The sequence below is a fragment of the Centruroides sculpturatus genome, unplaced genomic scaffold, assembly GCF_000671375.1.
Source record: "Centruroides sculpturatus isolate CEXI.00-Female unplaced genomic scaffold, Cexi_2.0 scaffold541, whole genome shotgun sequence".
NCBI lineage: Eukaryota > Metazoa > Arthropoda > Arachnida > Scorpiones > Buthidae > Centruroides > Centruroides sculpturatus.
In genome coordinates, this window is record NW_019384809.1 from 297,833 (window position 1) to 314,313 (window position 16,481).

At 29.6% G+C, this 16,481-nt stretch overlaps 1 protein-coding gene across 1 annotated transcript in view; it reads left to right on the forward strand.

The window, feature by feature from the left end:
- Positions 1-937: 937 nt before the first annotated feature.
- The window catches only part of LOC111629756 (E3 ubiquitin-protein ligase HUWE1-like), a 111,868-nt gene continuing 96,324 nt past the window's right edge, over positions 938-16,481 (forward strand). The window contains exons 1-10 of the mRNA XM_023373665.1: positions 938-1,144; positions 2,355-2,516; positions 2,593-2,702; positions 6,062-6,307; positions 6,830-6,982; positions 7,052-7,212; positions 7,300-7,574; positions 7,775-7,873; positions 7,953-8,017; positions 15,873-15,972. Of these exons, the coding sequence (XP_023229433.1) occupies positions 1,000-1,144; positions 2,355-2,516; positions 2,593-2,702; positions 6,062-6,307; positions 6,830-6,982; positions 7,052-7,212; positions 7,300-7,574; positions 7,775-7,873; positions 7,953-8,017; positions 15,873-15,972 (1,516 nt within the window). The 5' untranslated portion in view covers positions 938-999. The remainder of the gene's footprint in view (positions 1,145-2,354; positions 2,517-2,592; positions 2,703-6,061; positions 6,308-6,829; positions 6,983-7,051; positions 7,213-7,299; positions 7,575-7,774; positions 7,874-7,952; positions 8,018-15,872; positions 15,973-16,481) is intronic.

The following is a 16,481-nucleotide window of genomic DNA, read 5'->3' on the forward strand; positions in this document are numbered from 1 at the left end:
GAGACAATAAATCCAAAAGGTTTTTTTTTCTTTTTTGGAAAATACACATGTATAAAGTCCTATAAATTAAAGGATATGTAACCCTTTATTTATACCATTCATGGCAATTTGCTAAAAATATGGCCTAGTTTAAAGCAATTCTTAATAATGTCACATTGGAATTACTTTTAAGGTATTAATAATGTGTAGAAAGATAATTATTATTTGTATAATGTTGTAATTTATCAACCAATTATGTAAAAGGTATGCCTGTACAGTCTTTTACACAAACTTTAATATATAATTTGTGCGAATTTCGAGTTTATTTCGTGTAATTAATAAAGCGTTACGAAAAACAATAACTTACCATTTTTTAAACTATGCTTAATTGAAGAATCAACTTTTAATTCAATTTTTAAATTCTCGTAAACAAATTTGACAAAGTCCATCGTCATGGCTGCCATTTTGTTTAAGCTCAAAAAGCACCTCGTTGGATTGCTGCAGATTTAACCTCGAACCAGTGAAATCGCTGAGAAGTTTGCTGTGTGCAGCACTTCAAGAAAACGAGTTTAACAACACTATCAACGGCAGCACTTAGTTTAACAACAACCTGATTGTTGAAAGATGACTCAAGTATCTGATTTGACAGTATATTTTTATACACTTATTATAAGTTTTGATTCAAACATTTTTCATTAATTGTGCTGCTTATTTTGATTTCAGGAGCAGTTATGGAAGCATAACAATTATTTTAAATTTGTGTTTTTAAAATAATTAGAAAATACAACTAGAATATTTTTAACAGCTATCTTATTAGTTATTTATATTTTACTCTTTTAATGTTTTGCCATTAAAAATGAGTGTTTTGAGATTATTTTATCTAATACTTTTTCAAAGAATATTTTATAGAAAGATTACTATTTATTATGATATATTTATTTAGTTCTTAGAAATATGTAATATAATTTATGAAACTCGTGTGTTTTTGTTTTGTTTGTGTAGGTAGTAAGAGCTTCAACAATGGGATCAAACACTCCATTTAGTTCTAAAGAAATGCATTATGTATTTAGAGTTCTTGCTCCTGCTTCTTGTAGAGAACCCACCTTGTTTACAGATGTTGCCAAAAATACACTCCGTATTGCTTTGTTTCCTATGTTTAAAAAAGGTAGTTTTAAATGTTGTTTAACATAATAGTAATTGAATTTTTCAGTACTTTACAGTTTTCTCATAAAATTGTTTTTATATATTCAAACTTTATAGAAATGTTTTTCCTTAAAGTTTTATATAAAATATACATTGTATTTTTGCAAATCAAAAAATGTTTGATTTATAATTAAAATACAAATACTAACTGCATTTATAATTTCTTCATATTTTTACAATTTCTTGCATATAAATTTTAACATAGTTTTGCTACAATAGAATACAATGACTTAAGCTTCTTTCTTCAATTTTTTTCTTGATTTTATTATTTTAACATAATAATAATTTGAAGGGACCAGATAACTGAGCTTTTTAGTGTAAGCTTGACTTTAGAATACAGTGAATTGTGGATTATGATGGTATAAATTATGTTGTTTTTATATAACATTCTTTAAAGTTTATCAAAGCTTAAAAGATGGTTATGCACATAATTCATAAAATCTGAGTGAGACTGATATAAAGATTTCAGAAGATAAAAGCTACTATTAAATGTTTTGAAAGAAATAAAGTAATAAAATATCTAATTTGAAATACATACGAGAATCCATTACTTTTGTATATAATTTATTAACCTAATTTTCATTTGGCTACGAGACAAATTTATTGACTTTGCTGTTTATAAATTACTTGATTACAGTATTACTGCCTCTTTTATGACTTAATTGGTTCCCTGTAAAATTGTCAAATTTAACATAAGTATTTATGAAGAAATATTTGCATAAATGTCTAAATTTACTTATATTGTTTTTGAATATTTTATTTACTAGAGGTGATATGAATTGCATTCTATTACAATTTTAAGATGGATTTATTACAGTTACAATAATAGTGACATATATAAAGTTTAAATGTCAGTTATATAAAGCTTATTAAATTGTTTGGTCGGATAAGACAATGAAAAATACACAATAATTAGAAATTTAAGATGAATATTGTCATCATAGATATTTTATGTAGTATCTATAATAAGTAGTTTTCTACATTAAATAATTAAATTTCAGATTATTATTTTAGGAGTAAAAATTTCTATATTTTTTTTATTTAACAAGATTTATAATTTATTGATACGGATATAACTTGAATTTATTTAATAATTTATTATAATATAAAAAATTATATATATAAAATTTTATACAATTTTTTGTTTCTTTTATATGTTTTTTGCTTTTCAGATGAAGATGATAGTCGGTATGCAAGTGCAAATGCAGTACAAATGTTAAAATCATTACCTGCAAAACCTGGCCCTGTTCCACAACTTGAAGGACCAATGAGATTAGTTATATGCGACTTATTAAATGCTTTAACTGTTAAATCAGTTCAACCTGTACCTGAAAGTATGTAATTGACATAATTATAATAGAAAATAATAGTTCTGTATGCATTATGTAATTGTTTTTGATATTGTTGCAGATAATACAAATCAACCTGAAAATATTGAACAAGTTTCAAATTCAGAAAATCAAACATTACTTAGAGATAATAGTTCTGTTAATCTTCTGCAGCAAGATGATGATACTGGGGTAAGCAAAACATAAGTTTTTATCTATTGCTAAATATTCTATTTATTTTTTAATTGCGTTCTGATTTGTTTATATATATTTATATAAAGTTTAAATATAAGTTTGCACTACATTATCACTATTTTTTTATTTGCAATTTGTGAATTCTGAGATATTATAAATTAACTTTGCGAATATTTATTATATAGTAGTCTTATATGTACAGTTGAGTATGGTTATGTTTATAACTCAATTGGAAAACACCAGTGTGTTATAATGGAAAGTATATTGTAAGCAAGGGTTTTGAAAACATTAAATAAAAAGCAGCAGTTTATTGCATTTTAGTGCTACGCACGAAGTAAAAATCATTAAGAAATCAAATTCCCTTTGCAAAAACACAAGAATCAATGATTTTTAAAGTCTGTGCTTTATAATGCCAAGAGATACTGTTCACATGTCTCCAAGGCTTATAAAATATCTTTTATGGTGTCATAGAATAACAAATGAAGATTGTGACAATGTGTAAAGCGTCCCCTATGCTTTGGCACCACAGGACCAAAGGTTTGATGTCGCATCAGCGAAGACTGCAATGACTAATTCGTCAGGACTGTCTTCTGGGTAGACACAGAGACCATTATGTTTGCCTTTACGAACGAGCAGTCGCATCTGTGGGTGGTTGGATTCAGAGTGGAGACCAGTTGGGCTAAAGAAGTGCACTTTACAATTCGATTGTAGAAAATAATACCCATTTATTGATTATATGAACTTGTTACACGTTTGCTTTAAGCGAGAGAGAGTTTACAAATGTTCGTGCGTTTTATTTACCTGAAGATCACTTTCTTGATTTGGATCCTTTTTCAGTGGAGACGTCTTTGGTGGGTACTTGGGGTTATCGGCTAATGGCAGTTAAGCTTCTGATCGCTGGCTATTGGAGAAGCATCGGTTGCGAAGTGTATCTGAATGTACGCACACGACCAACCTTTGAGGACGGGCGAACTCTGTTGCATCATCGGGCTTTCTCCTTTATTTGGGGGTCCTTCCCCTCGCAACTCTTGTTTTTTTTGGTAAAATTGTCCTTCATCTCCAATGGTGATTTTTGCACTTGATTTCTAGAGAGACATTTGATGTGTCACCCCCCCAAACAAGGAACCAAGTCCATGGGAAAGGATATAATCATATCTGTAGTGATATATTTTTTTTTTTTTCTGAAAAATTTTTTGAATAAAATTTTTCTGTCAAGTCTGGCCTCTCACAAGATGATATCTGAACACCTGCTCACGATTGTAATCATAACAATTGTCAGTTGGAGTTGTTATAGCATTAATATTGCCAAGATTATCAACAGTTAAAATTCTTCCAATATTGTCTGCAAATTGAATTGATTTCTGACTGATTCTAAAAATTCCTGAAGATGAATGTTAGATATAACTGATTGATATTGTAGCATTTTGTTCTTTTAATGTTAGATTGTTTTTTGAGTTATACTGAATAAGTTGCTTTCAAGCATATGCAATACAATATCATCATGTAACAAGCTTAGTTTGTTCACGTTAGTCACATTTAGCTTGTGTTCTTTGTTTGCAATCATTCGCTGTAACAAGTAATGGCAATAGAGAAGTGAAATTCTCTACAGTTCCTTGATCCAGTAGCTGCAATTTTGCATTGCAGTTTGGTGACAGAATGTTGATTTATATTGTTTCAATTGTAAAAGTTTTATTTTATTGAAGTACAGTAGAAGTCTTGCAAGTCTGAACTAATTGGGACCTAGCCCTGTTCAAATTATAGCTGAATAAATTGAAGTAATGCAGAAGCAAGCAGTAAAAAAGATCTGGTTTATGTAGATGCACTACCATCAATGACTTAAATCTAAAGGATTAAATCTTTTGGGAAATAAAAAGCAGGATCTTTAGAGAAGATCTTTAGTCTTGGAGGAAGAACTGGCTCTCTTGAAAAAAATTGTCCTTTGGATGTGGGTTTTTATATATTTGTTTCTTTGATCAGACATTTCTGTTTGGTTTTGACCCTTTTCCTTCATTTCAAAATGGTCATTTTCCTTATTGCCAAGTCTATATTAAAAACCAAATTCAGGTTGTTGAGAGGTTGATATCAACTTTTTTTTTATGCTGAGTACTGATCCCAACCCAAACTGTTTATTAAATTGAGAGGGATATTTCCATAATTCATTGAAAAGTGTTTTTCTTTCTGCTGTTAATTGTTTCCAACTGCACTTGTGTGACAAGTTAAAAAAAATTGTCCTTTTTATTACTGTCAGATTGAGAAGTTTAATTCCATGTTTGATACTTTCTCTCCTTATAATTTCTATACAAGACCTTGTTTTTATGATGGTTTATTTGCCAGAACTGTTTCTATTAAAAAATTTTTTTTATGAAACTTTGAGGGTTTTGACAGCCCAAAATGCCAGTGGCATCTGCTGGTCAAACCAACAGAGTTATTTATTCACATATTTGTCCACCCAGAGACCAAACCTTTTTATAACCAATAAGAAAACTTATAAATGTTTTAATCATTGTTGAATTAAACAGTATTTTAAGAAAAATAGCTTTTTGTTGATATCTTCACTCTAAATTCAATTTACTCAAGAATATAAAACTGGCATATATTAGTAAGAAACAATCATAGCTAAATATGACTGTATATGACATTTGTATAAGCAAAAGAATTGTCTACATAAACTTATCTTAATTTAGTACTTACTTTCATGTTTTTGAAATATTAGCAGAGCTTGTGATATATTCACAAGAAGTACATCACAAAAATTAAATATCTATTGTGGAAATAAGATTTTATCTTTAGTTAGTCCCTAGATTTATTTACCTTCCATGCTGCTTTAGGATATGATATGATATTGTAGTTTTATTCCAATTACTCTGTTTAAATTTGCCTGTCTAGCAAATGTCAGAAGTTAGACAAACCACTCTGCCAGCCTAGAAAAATCATAGCCAGCAGCTCTTGTCATGAAAACTGCCAGTTGGATGTCAAAACTGAGTCTAACTGTTATAGTTGTGAATCTAGTCTAATTCTTTATACAAAAATTTCAAAGTTTATTAAGCTGTATGAAATGGATTATTCACTGTTGTGTGTTTACTACATTTCTTTACAATGAATTGTGCTATCTAATGTTATAAAGTCGGTGTTTAATTTGAAATAACTACATATAAGTAATAATGTTTAGATGTATGTGGATACTACTATGCAAATTAGAAATATAATATAAATGTAACAACTTAAATACAATTAATCTTTTATTTAATCTGAATTTAAAGTATATTAATTTCAATTAAATATGTTTTACATTATTTTATGAGCTATTACATAGTAATTTAATAAATCATTTAGTTAATTGTTTGAAAATTTATTAGATTGCAGGTTTGGATGTCAATGGTGAAACATCAGAATCAAGTGTGAATGGAAGAGAAAGAAATAGACTTTGCAAAGATTGTGTGAAAGACAATAAAGTTGGAGATACTGTAAAGAAAAGTACTCTCTTACTACCAAAATCTATCATTTGCAGATTATTAGCTGAACTTGTAAGGTCTTATTCTGGATGTGCTAAGTTAATTGCTGAATATACATATCCAGCTGGACAGTCAGAACTTATAACAGAAGTAAGCTTTATACACTAAATATTTAAAATTTTTAAAATTCTTATTTAGTATAACATTATAAGTTTTTTTATATTTATTAGGAATGATAAACAAGAATTCTTTGCTTAACTCTATATCTATACACATGCATCTCATATTGACATACTCTTTGAAAACAATGTTACAGATTAGTATGTGTTCTTAAATTTTACAAATAGCAGTCTTTTTGCAATTAAAAATTTTATTTTAAAAACATGTTTTTACAGTAAATAATTTTATATATATATATATATATATATAAAGAAAAATCTTTATTGATTACAATATTCTTTACATTTATTACATACATACATACATACATACATACATTCATACATTCATTCATTCATTCATTTAGAGGCTATTTTAAAATTTTTAAGTATTTTATAGTTTGCATATGTAAAGTAAACTTATATACTTCTGATATTGATTTTCAACCAATATTATTATTCTTAAACGTTGTTTTATATTATCAGAATTTTAAAATTATTATTATATTTACAGGATTGTACTGCACTTGCTTTCCTTTTGGATAATGTCTTACCTCAGTGTCAAACAGTTGGTGATAAAGATGCTTCAGCATTAGCAAGAGTATTGATTGCAGCACTTGCATCATGCAATCATAGTCCTGAAGCACAGACAGCTTTGGTAAATGAGGTAAGTAATATGCACCTTAATAATGATTGAAAAAAAGATGTGTATCTAATTAGAGGTTTTAATTTTCAGGTTAAAGCTGCACTGAATAGATCATTAACATTACCTGAAAGCAGTGAAAAACATGCAAGAATTCAGGCTTTAACTGGACTTGTTGGAACAATGATTGAGTCGTGTCCCTCATCATCTCAAAATCAATTAGCTAGCTCTACTTTTAGAAATCAACAAAATAGGTTAGAAATATAAATTCAACATGAATAAATATCTGAGTTTTGTATATTTTAATTTAGAAAATTTACATTATATTTTTTATATTTTAGTATGAACAATATTGTTAGGGTTTTATTACGGAAAGGACTTGTAACGGACTTGGCTCGGATACCTCATTGTCTTGATCTTTCAAGTCCTCATATGCCTGCTACAATTAATTCTGCTTTGAAACCTTTAGAAACTTTATCACGATTAGTGAATCTTCCAACAACTCAAATTGGTAACAGAAGTTCCAATAGAGGAAAATCATCCACTGCTGTAATTGAAAATCAAGAGCAAGCACCTGAAGCAATGGAAGAAGACACAACAACAACTCAAACAACAAGTAAATAATGATAATATGTAACGAAGAGTTTTGCTTTCTAATTTTTCTTTTTTAATGGAAACAACAAAAACTTAATCTTGGATATGATTTCTGTAAAACAATTCTCTTATCAGTTTAAAAAACTGGGTTCAGTAAATAATTACTAAAGATGGAATATTTTGGATTTTCTTTTTGACAAGGTGAGATATTCTTTTATTTAGGTGCTGTTATTGGTAATATAGAAGTTAGCACATCTGAGGCAACTACTACTTATGGGGAAACAGCAGTTGATGACAGTGCAGAAAATACTGATAGTGAAGGTATAGTTAAAACCTGTTAAAAATTTTCTTCATCATTTTTGATATTTGATATTAGAGTTTGTATTTTTTGGTATTTTAGTTCCTGATGTTACAATTGCTCCTGAAGATGTTGTTGTTATCCCTTCTTCCCAATCTCAACATATTGTAAGTATTAATGAAGAATGCTATTTTGTTTAAGATTTAATAATATATAATAAATAAATTAAGGATATGTAATTTCATGAAAACCAAATAATTACATTCTGAATTATCCCAAAAAAAGTAACTTTAGAAAGTGATTCACTTCAAATGCTAAACATTGTATCAAGATATATATAAAAAAAAAAATTTATGAAGATAATTTAGGCAATGCATTCCTTTTGTCATTAAATACCTAAAGGATAAAATTTTTTGAATTCTTATCCTTTTAAGATTGAAATAAAGATGAACTGTTGACAATAAGAATATTAAAACCAATTAACTATTAAAGTATATTAAAAAAAATTAGTGAATTATTTACTTAATGTGTGGGCACGATGTATGCAGGAGAACGTAATAAACAAGAATTTGCATAATGTATAAATAAGTTGATTCTAGAAGATTCGTCCATAAACAAGTAATTACTAACATTATTTCCAAAAATTTTTTGATTTCTGTCAGCTACAAAGAATTAAGTTATTTTAACACATCAACTGCCACATGTAACATGATATTTTATGTATTTACTGGCCACAATGAGAAAATTCGATATTTAATATTTTATTATAATGTAAATAGAAGGGTTGTTGGTATAACACTCAGTAGAGTGAAGATAAAAAAAAATATATGGACAACGATTGGCAGTCGTATGGCCTTGAACTGGAGACTATAAGACCACCAGCTATTTATATTACAAACCTGATGTAATTACACGTGCTCACCTAATTAAAAGTTCTTATATTTGTGTTAAAAGTATTTTACAATTTGTTTGGACTGCATGTTTTTTTCTGTAAATATATACAGTAGAGCATCGATTATCCGACCCCCAATTAACCGTCACATCGGTTAACCGACCGTTTTAGTCGGCAAATTCAAATGTCCGCTAGTGATGTGGCGCTACAATGTTTGGCTATGTCTTGGCTACTTTAATAGTATTTTTACGTGTTTTAGCTGGAAACATGGCTCAACCATGAAAGGGAGCCAGTATTTAAACGAGGCTTAATTTCTAATTTTTAACGATACAATAGTGACAATTATTATTTAAAAAGAAATTTTTTTAGGCTTAACATCGATGATAATTTAACGCGGAGTAGGTTAATAGCGATATACTATACTAATAATGTATTTTTTCTTATTTTTCGATTATCCGTTTTTTCAGTTATTCAACCAACCCCAGTCCCCAATTGAGTCAGATAATCGATGCTCTACTGTATTATTTCTCACTTATGTGCTTTGATTTTTGTTTTGTACTTTTTATGTTTTATATGTGATAACAGAGAATAATTAAACTAGTTTTCGTTGTTATTTTCTTATTTTTAAACTATTTACTGTTAAAAAACACTATCAGATATAAAATAGATTTTTATTATTGGGTGGTTCGGAAAGCAAGTTCGTTTTTTCACCACTAGCTGGATTAGTCATATTTTTCCCACCATTTTCATTCTAAACCATATTATCATTATATATTTTGACGGCTAGCATTTTAAGACTTATTTTGTAAAAAATTTTGTTTGATTTCGTGCAATTGTTTATTTTTTTGTGTCCCATCAAATATGGAAGACCGAAAGCAGCATTTTCGGCACATTTTGCTCTTTTATTATCGAAAAGGTAAGAATGTTGTTCAGGCGAGAAAAAAATTGTGAGACGTGTATGGAGATGATGTATTGACATAAGAACAGTGCCAAAACTGGTTTAAAAAATTTTGTTCTGGCAATTTCAATATTCACCACGTTCTGGATGGTCAGTTGAAGCCAATGAAAAGAAAATAAAGGTACTGATTGAAGCAAACTGTCAAATAACAACATATGAAATCACTAAGAGATTAAATTTGTCAAATTGAACTGTTTATGATTACTTGAAACAAATTGGTTTTGTTTCAAAGCTTGATATACGGGTTCCACATGTTCTTAAAGAGAGATGCTTTCTTTGGTGGGATTTAAATGAAATTTTTTTCGACTTTTTACCAGACAATTTAACAATTGATTCGAAAGTGTACTGCCATCAAGTAAACAAATCTAGTAATACTAGTAGCCAGGGACGCCCCCTAGTGGGCATTCTTTACAAATTTCCATGAGGCAAGGTTCCTTTGACTTTTTTGTTCCTATCAACATGCTCTACAGCTCTGTAAAAGTCTGAATGGTAAGATTTACCCTCCGAATGAAGAGGTGGCAATCCCCCAAACTGTAGCCCCCTGTGCGAACAATAAAGTCAAAGGAACCATACCCCTACTCGCGACCCTTCGCGAGATATAAGCCCCTGAAATAATAAATTCCTATTACAAATATACTGAATTATTTATATTGTTATATTGACCAAATAATAATTTATTGGCCAAATGAATAATAATAATTTATATTGTTAATTTAAATAATAATTAAAATTGTTAATTTAATTTGGTGTTTGAAATATGACACACGATAGGGGCGCCTCTAGTGTCCGTTATGAAACGGTTACGGGACGGACACGAAATGAATGGGTTATATATATAGATTGTGACCTTTCGGGTCGGCACCTCTTTGGTACCCTGTCAGGATTGACACCACTGTGTTTCTCGAAACACGGAAACCGAGACGGCGATTACGTCACGCCGTCGAGCGAGCGGTCCCGTACGTGGTCAGACGGATTCGTAATGTCGATTCGAGAGACAACATTGGAAGTGACTCAGATACACTTAACAATTAACAAGGGTTTATTTAAAAATCTATTGGATAAAGTGTTGTTGCGGAGAGAGAGAGTTCACATACGATTCGCGGGATGATAAATACCTTTGGTAATAGATCCCGGTCTGGTCTTGTCGAATCGGAGAACAAGTTCTTCTTATGGGTTTTCTCAGGATGTATCCAGTTCTGAGGGGTATTTTTAGTTATCCAGGTGATCGTGCACTAACACACACACACACAGAAAAGTTTATCCTATGGTCGACGATTAATTCGGTGACGATTAGATGGATGATGATTGAAGGGAGGACGACTTCTTTCCTCTCCGAGGACTAAGACAGCGACTAACTCTTTTCGGCCGTGCAGAGGTTAATAGTTCACGAGAAAGCGTCATGTTGCTTTCGAGAAAATGTAACGGGAGACTTTCTCAGGTAGCTAAGAACAACAATTGTTGCGTAATTCACGAAACGTTATTATTAAAGACTATTTCTAATATAAGAAGTTCTGCTATCTTACAATATCATCAAATAGAAAAGGCTGCCAGAATTGATCAACAAAACAGGTGTAGTGTTTTACCACGATAATGTCAAATTTCACACAAGTTTGGTAACTCATCAGAAACTGTTATAACTTAGATGGGACCTGCTATCACACCAACCATATTTGCCAGATCGAGCACTCTCAGATTATTACTTGTTCTGGTCTATACAAATTTTTTTTACTGTAAGACATTTATTTGAAATGACAATGTCAAAAATCACTTGGATCAGTTTTTCATATGCAATGATCAAAACTTTTATTAATGTGAAATTATGCTACTACCAGAAACGATGACAACATGTATTTGACCAAAATGGTCGATATATAATTCAATAAAATTATTTATTATAAAAATATTGTTTTTTTCCACAGAAAAAAAATGAACTTACTTTCTGAACAACCCAATAAATTAATAAGTTTCATTATAATTTTAATTTATACCTTAATTTAACTTTGTCTTTTATGAAAAAATTCTTTAAGATTAAATGAAGTTACTTGTGTTTTACTTACTCTACTATATGAGTGTCATATTCACTGATTTATTTTTTTTATTGCTAGAATTAGGGATTAACTTTGTACACAATTTTTTTTAAACCTCATCTACATTTTGGGTTGTTTGGAAAGTAATTTTTTTTTTTCCATAGAAAAAAATTTTATAATGTTTTATTGAATTATATATTGACCATTTTGGTCCATTACCTTTTGCCATTTTTCTGGTAGTAGCATGACTTAACACTCATAAAAGTTCTGATTTTTGCTTGCAAAAAACTGATCCAAGTGATTTTTGACATACTCATTTAGAGTAAATGTTTTACCAATTAAAAAAGTTTGTAAAGACCAGAAAAAGTATTAGAGCTTGTCCGATCTGGCGAATATGGTGGGTGTGGTAGCACATCCCATCCAAGCTGTAACAGCTTCTGACTAGTTACCAAACTTGTGTGAGATTTGGCATTATCATGGTGAAATACTACACCTTTTCTGTTGTTCAATTCTGGCCTTTTCTGTTTGATGGTATCACTCAATTTGTCTAGTTGATGGCAGTACACTTCTGAATCAATTGTGGACTTGTCTGGTAGAAGTTCATTTAAAATTCCATCAGAGAGCATCACCTCTTTTTTTTAATATGAATATCAGCTTTTGAAGTGCTTTGAGCCGGCTCATTTCCTTTCCTCTGTGATTGCTTGTGTTCAACATTGTTACAAACAATCCATTTTTCATTACCAGTTATAATTAGCTACAAAAATGGTTCACTTTTTTGATGTTTGAGAAGCAAATCACAGATATCAATTGATGGAGGAAATTGCTTTTAAGAATATGTGGAACCCATATTTCGAGCTTTGAAACGAAATCAAGTTTTTTCAAGTGATTATAAACAGTTGACTTCAGCAAATTTAATCTCTTAGCGATTTCTTGTGTTGTTATTCAGTGGTTTGCTTCAATCAAAACTTATATTTTATCTTCATCAGCTTCAATTGGCCTTCCAGAACTTGGTGCATTTTCAGTATTGAAATTGCCAGAATGAAAGTTTGCGAACCAGTTTTGGCATTGTCATTCTCTCAACACACCTTCTCTATACACATCAGATAATTTTTTCTTGCTTGAACAGCATTCTTACCTTTTTGGTGATTAAAAAACAAAATATGTAAAAAATGCTGCTTTTGATTTTCCATATTTTATAGGACACACCAAAAAAAATTCAAAGAATTAAACAAAATTTTTTACAAATAAGCCTTGAAATGTCAGCTGTCAAACTATATAATGACAATACAATTTAGAATGAAATTTGTGGTTAAAAATACAACTAATTCCTCTGGTGGTAAAAAAAAATGAAATTACTTTCTAAACAATCCATTATTTTAGTTATTATGTATGTAATAACTTATTTAATGATTTTGTATTATAAGATTGTATTGTTGTTTTAAAATAACTCAAAATCAAACAGGATAAATCATGTCTGTGTTTCGATTGTTAATGTAGATGTCACTTTTTTACTATTATTTGCAGATAACTTTTAAAATTACCTACAAAGTAAAAAATTTTAAAAGTAATTGCAATTGTGTGAATTACTGTAAAGTATGATGTGAATAGGACATAGTAAAATGCTAAGAGATGTTTGAAGGATATTTACTCGATTGTCTTGTATATATAACAACAATTGTCATATTTGTTTTAAAACATTTTACAATTTGATAACATTGTTATGTTAATCAAGTGTATGATATGTCTAACAAAGCAGTCTATAGTACTAATAATCAAACATTAATAGAAATTTTTTGAATTATTTGAACTTATGCAAATTTTGCACAGTTACTCTTCATGTCCTCACTTTGTGAGCAGGTGTCAATAAGGTAGTCTAAAAATGAAAACAAAATGAAAAAAAATTACAAACCAGACCATATTATATTTATATGTGAGGGCATTGTGTTAGTAAGTACTACACAAAAGGAAATTTTACTAAATTTGTTTTCCATTCCAAGTAATCTTAAATTATTACCTGAATACTTGATAATTATAAATGACTACATAGAAATGTTAATGTGTTTAAAAACTTTGTTGCAGTAAGAAGATAAATGTGTCATTTTTGTTTGTTTGATATATATGAATATATAGAGCAAAATTTTATTACACTGTATTGTGTACACTACAGAAAAGCACAACACAAGCCAGAATGTTCACTACAGTGAATAGTACTGTTTGACATTCAGTAGTTTTCCATGTTCAGAATGTCATAAGCTGGAGAATCAGTTTTCTGACTTAGTTTGGCATCTGTATGAATAATTTTTGAGGTGAGTTGAACACACGACTTCATGCCTTTACACCCTAGAAAAAAATGAGCATTAAAATTGCACAATTAAATGTGAGAATAAAGTTTTTCATTATACAAATCTGATACAGCCAATCAGCAATGAGTAAAGATCATCAGATGGTTTGATATTTTTGACCAAACAGCATACAAATGAAGTGAAGTGGATGTCCGCGGTGCAAATTGTGCAGAAGTCATATGATTATATGTTGGTTTGACATAGTGAAATTGCTCATGTTGATACCCAGCTTAAGAGTCTGATTTAATGGCACTAGGAGTGGTTAACCTAATCATTCACCATCCATACATAACAGTATTGTATAAAATTTGACTTACTGTAATTGTAATATAATTGATATTCATTTTTTTAAAAATTAGTTTTAATGATAATTTTGATTGTCATAACAAAAAGTTAATTTATGATGAAATTTTTTGCCAATTTATTATTAATTTAATGAGTTTGGGAAACTTATTAAGAGAAATTAAATTTATACTTCCTTATAGTTTATAAAAATTAATTAATATAATCATTTATGGGAATTTAATTCTGCATAACTCTCAGCTATATTTGCTTGTGTAATAAAATAATAATTAGTAGTGTTGCAACGAATAGTATATTCCGCCAAACTATTCGGCTTGATTAACACAGTACAAAAATTGGCGCGCAAATTGCATTATGGCAAGGATCCTGTTCTCTATTGGCCCACTGTCACTACACTTCGCCAATCGCGTTAATTCTTGGCAGTTGTAGTGGACAGACAAGAGTGTCATGGAAGTATGTGATAAATGATGATATCAAATGTGGATAACAATGAAATGACCTACACGTATAAATAACGGAAAAAGAACAGAGAAGGACCGTGAAGTGAAAAATGTGAAAATAAATATGAAATTGAGTTGATAACATAATCGAACAAGTCGAGCTTATTGGAGCAGAATTCGTGGCCGTCAATGCCAAACAATTATTGTCATAGACTTCAGAAAGCTAAATGCTTGTAATGAAAGTCATTTAGCATGCATGGGCGAAAGCCTGGGACCGTTCGGGCTACCAAGCTGTCTCTAATCTGTGAAATCATAACTGTGACTTAATTTGACGTTCTGTCTCTTTTCTCCTTTATCACCAGGCTATGAGTCACGTAATTGTAAAATGGGAAATTTACGACGGAAAAGTGACAAATCGAAAGTATGGTGAGCACGTATAATGATGTATGCATAGGCATACGTGGACTAGAGTGATAGAGGAAAGATAAAGGGAAGAGCAAAGACAAGCGCTTAAAAAAGAAGGATAGGTAGGGTCAGACCCTCAGATGTGTGACGATTCTCGAACAAATAGGTGTGTACGTGTGCTGATCCTTGTAATTATAAATTGTGAATACATGTGACTAATATTATTTTCTTTTTTATTTTGTACATGTTATAAGTTATAAACAAATATAAACAAACAACACTAACCCGATAACATTAAATCTAAATACCAAAATGATTAATTCACTGTGGTTTTGTTATTTCTCACTCCTGTTTTTAGGTATTCGGCCGAATAGTGATTAAATATTCGGTATTCACCAAATAGCGAAAAATAGGCCGAATACCGAATAGTAACCAAATATTCGTTACATCACTAATAATTAGTACTCTAGTGCAATAATATTTTAATATTTTTTGTTTATGACATATGAAGTATTGTTAAGTTGGAATGTATAAATTTATCACAGGAAATTAATATTGGTGTATATAAAATATTATTTGAATTTTAAATAACAATACTGATAAGTATTAACAATAAAAGTATGCATAAAATTTTTTATCTTTTATTTATTTTCAGAGTGAAACTGATGATCTTGATGGAATTATGGATGAATTGCTTGAACGTCATTCTCATCCAGATGATCAAATTCTTGGAGAAGTGATAATAGCAGGAACGAGTAAGATAATAAAAATAAGCAATAGAATTAGATATTAATTATTAAATAAAATTAAATAAAGAAATCGTTGATAATATTTCTGATAATATTCGGCATTAGTTGGTGTGTAGCTGTAAAGAAATCATACTGAAAGATGTTTATTTTTTAAGAGAACAAATACTGTCAAAATACTAATAGATGATTTTCCTTTTTGTTAGTTTTGTTGTTCTGATTTATTTTTATTTTTGAAACTTATACCAGTTGAAATAAGGTTAAAAATGCCTTATTAAGAATAATTAATAATTTAAATTTTACTGTATTACTAAGCATGGATTATGTAAGATCAAAAGTAATATTCGATCTTCTCATATAAAGAATTAAAAATCAATTTTGTACATGCTTTTTTGTTCCATATATTTGGCTTTGTATAATGTTGTCAGTAGCAAGGGAACATACATTTGTTTTTGAATATACACTTAAGAAATTTGACATCTTATTTAAATCGCTGTTGCTTTAAAGAAATCAAAAAA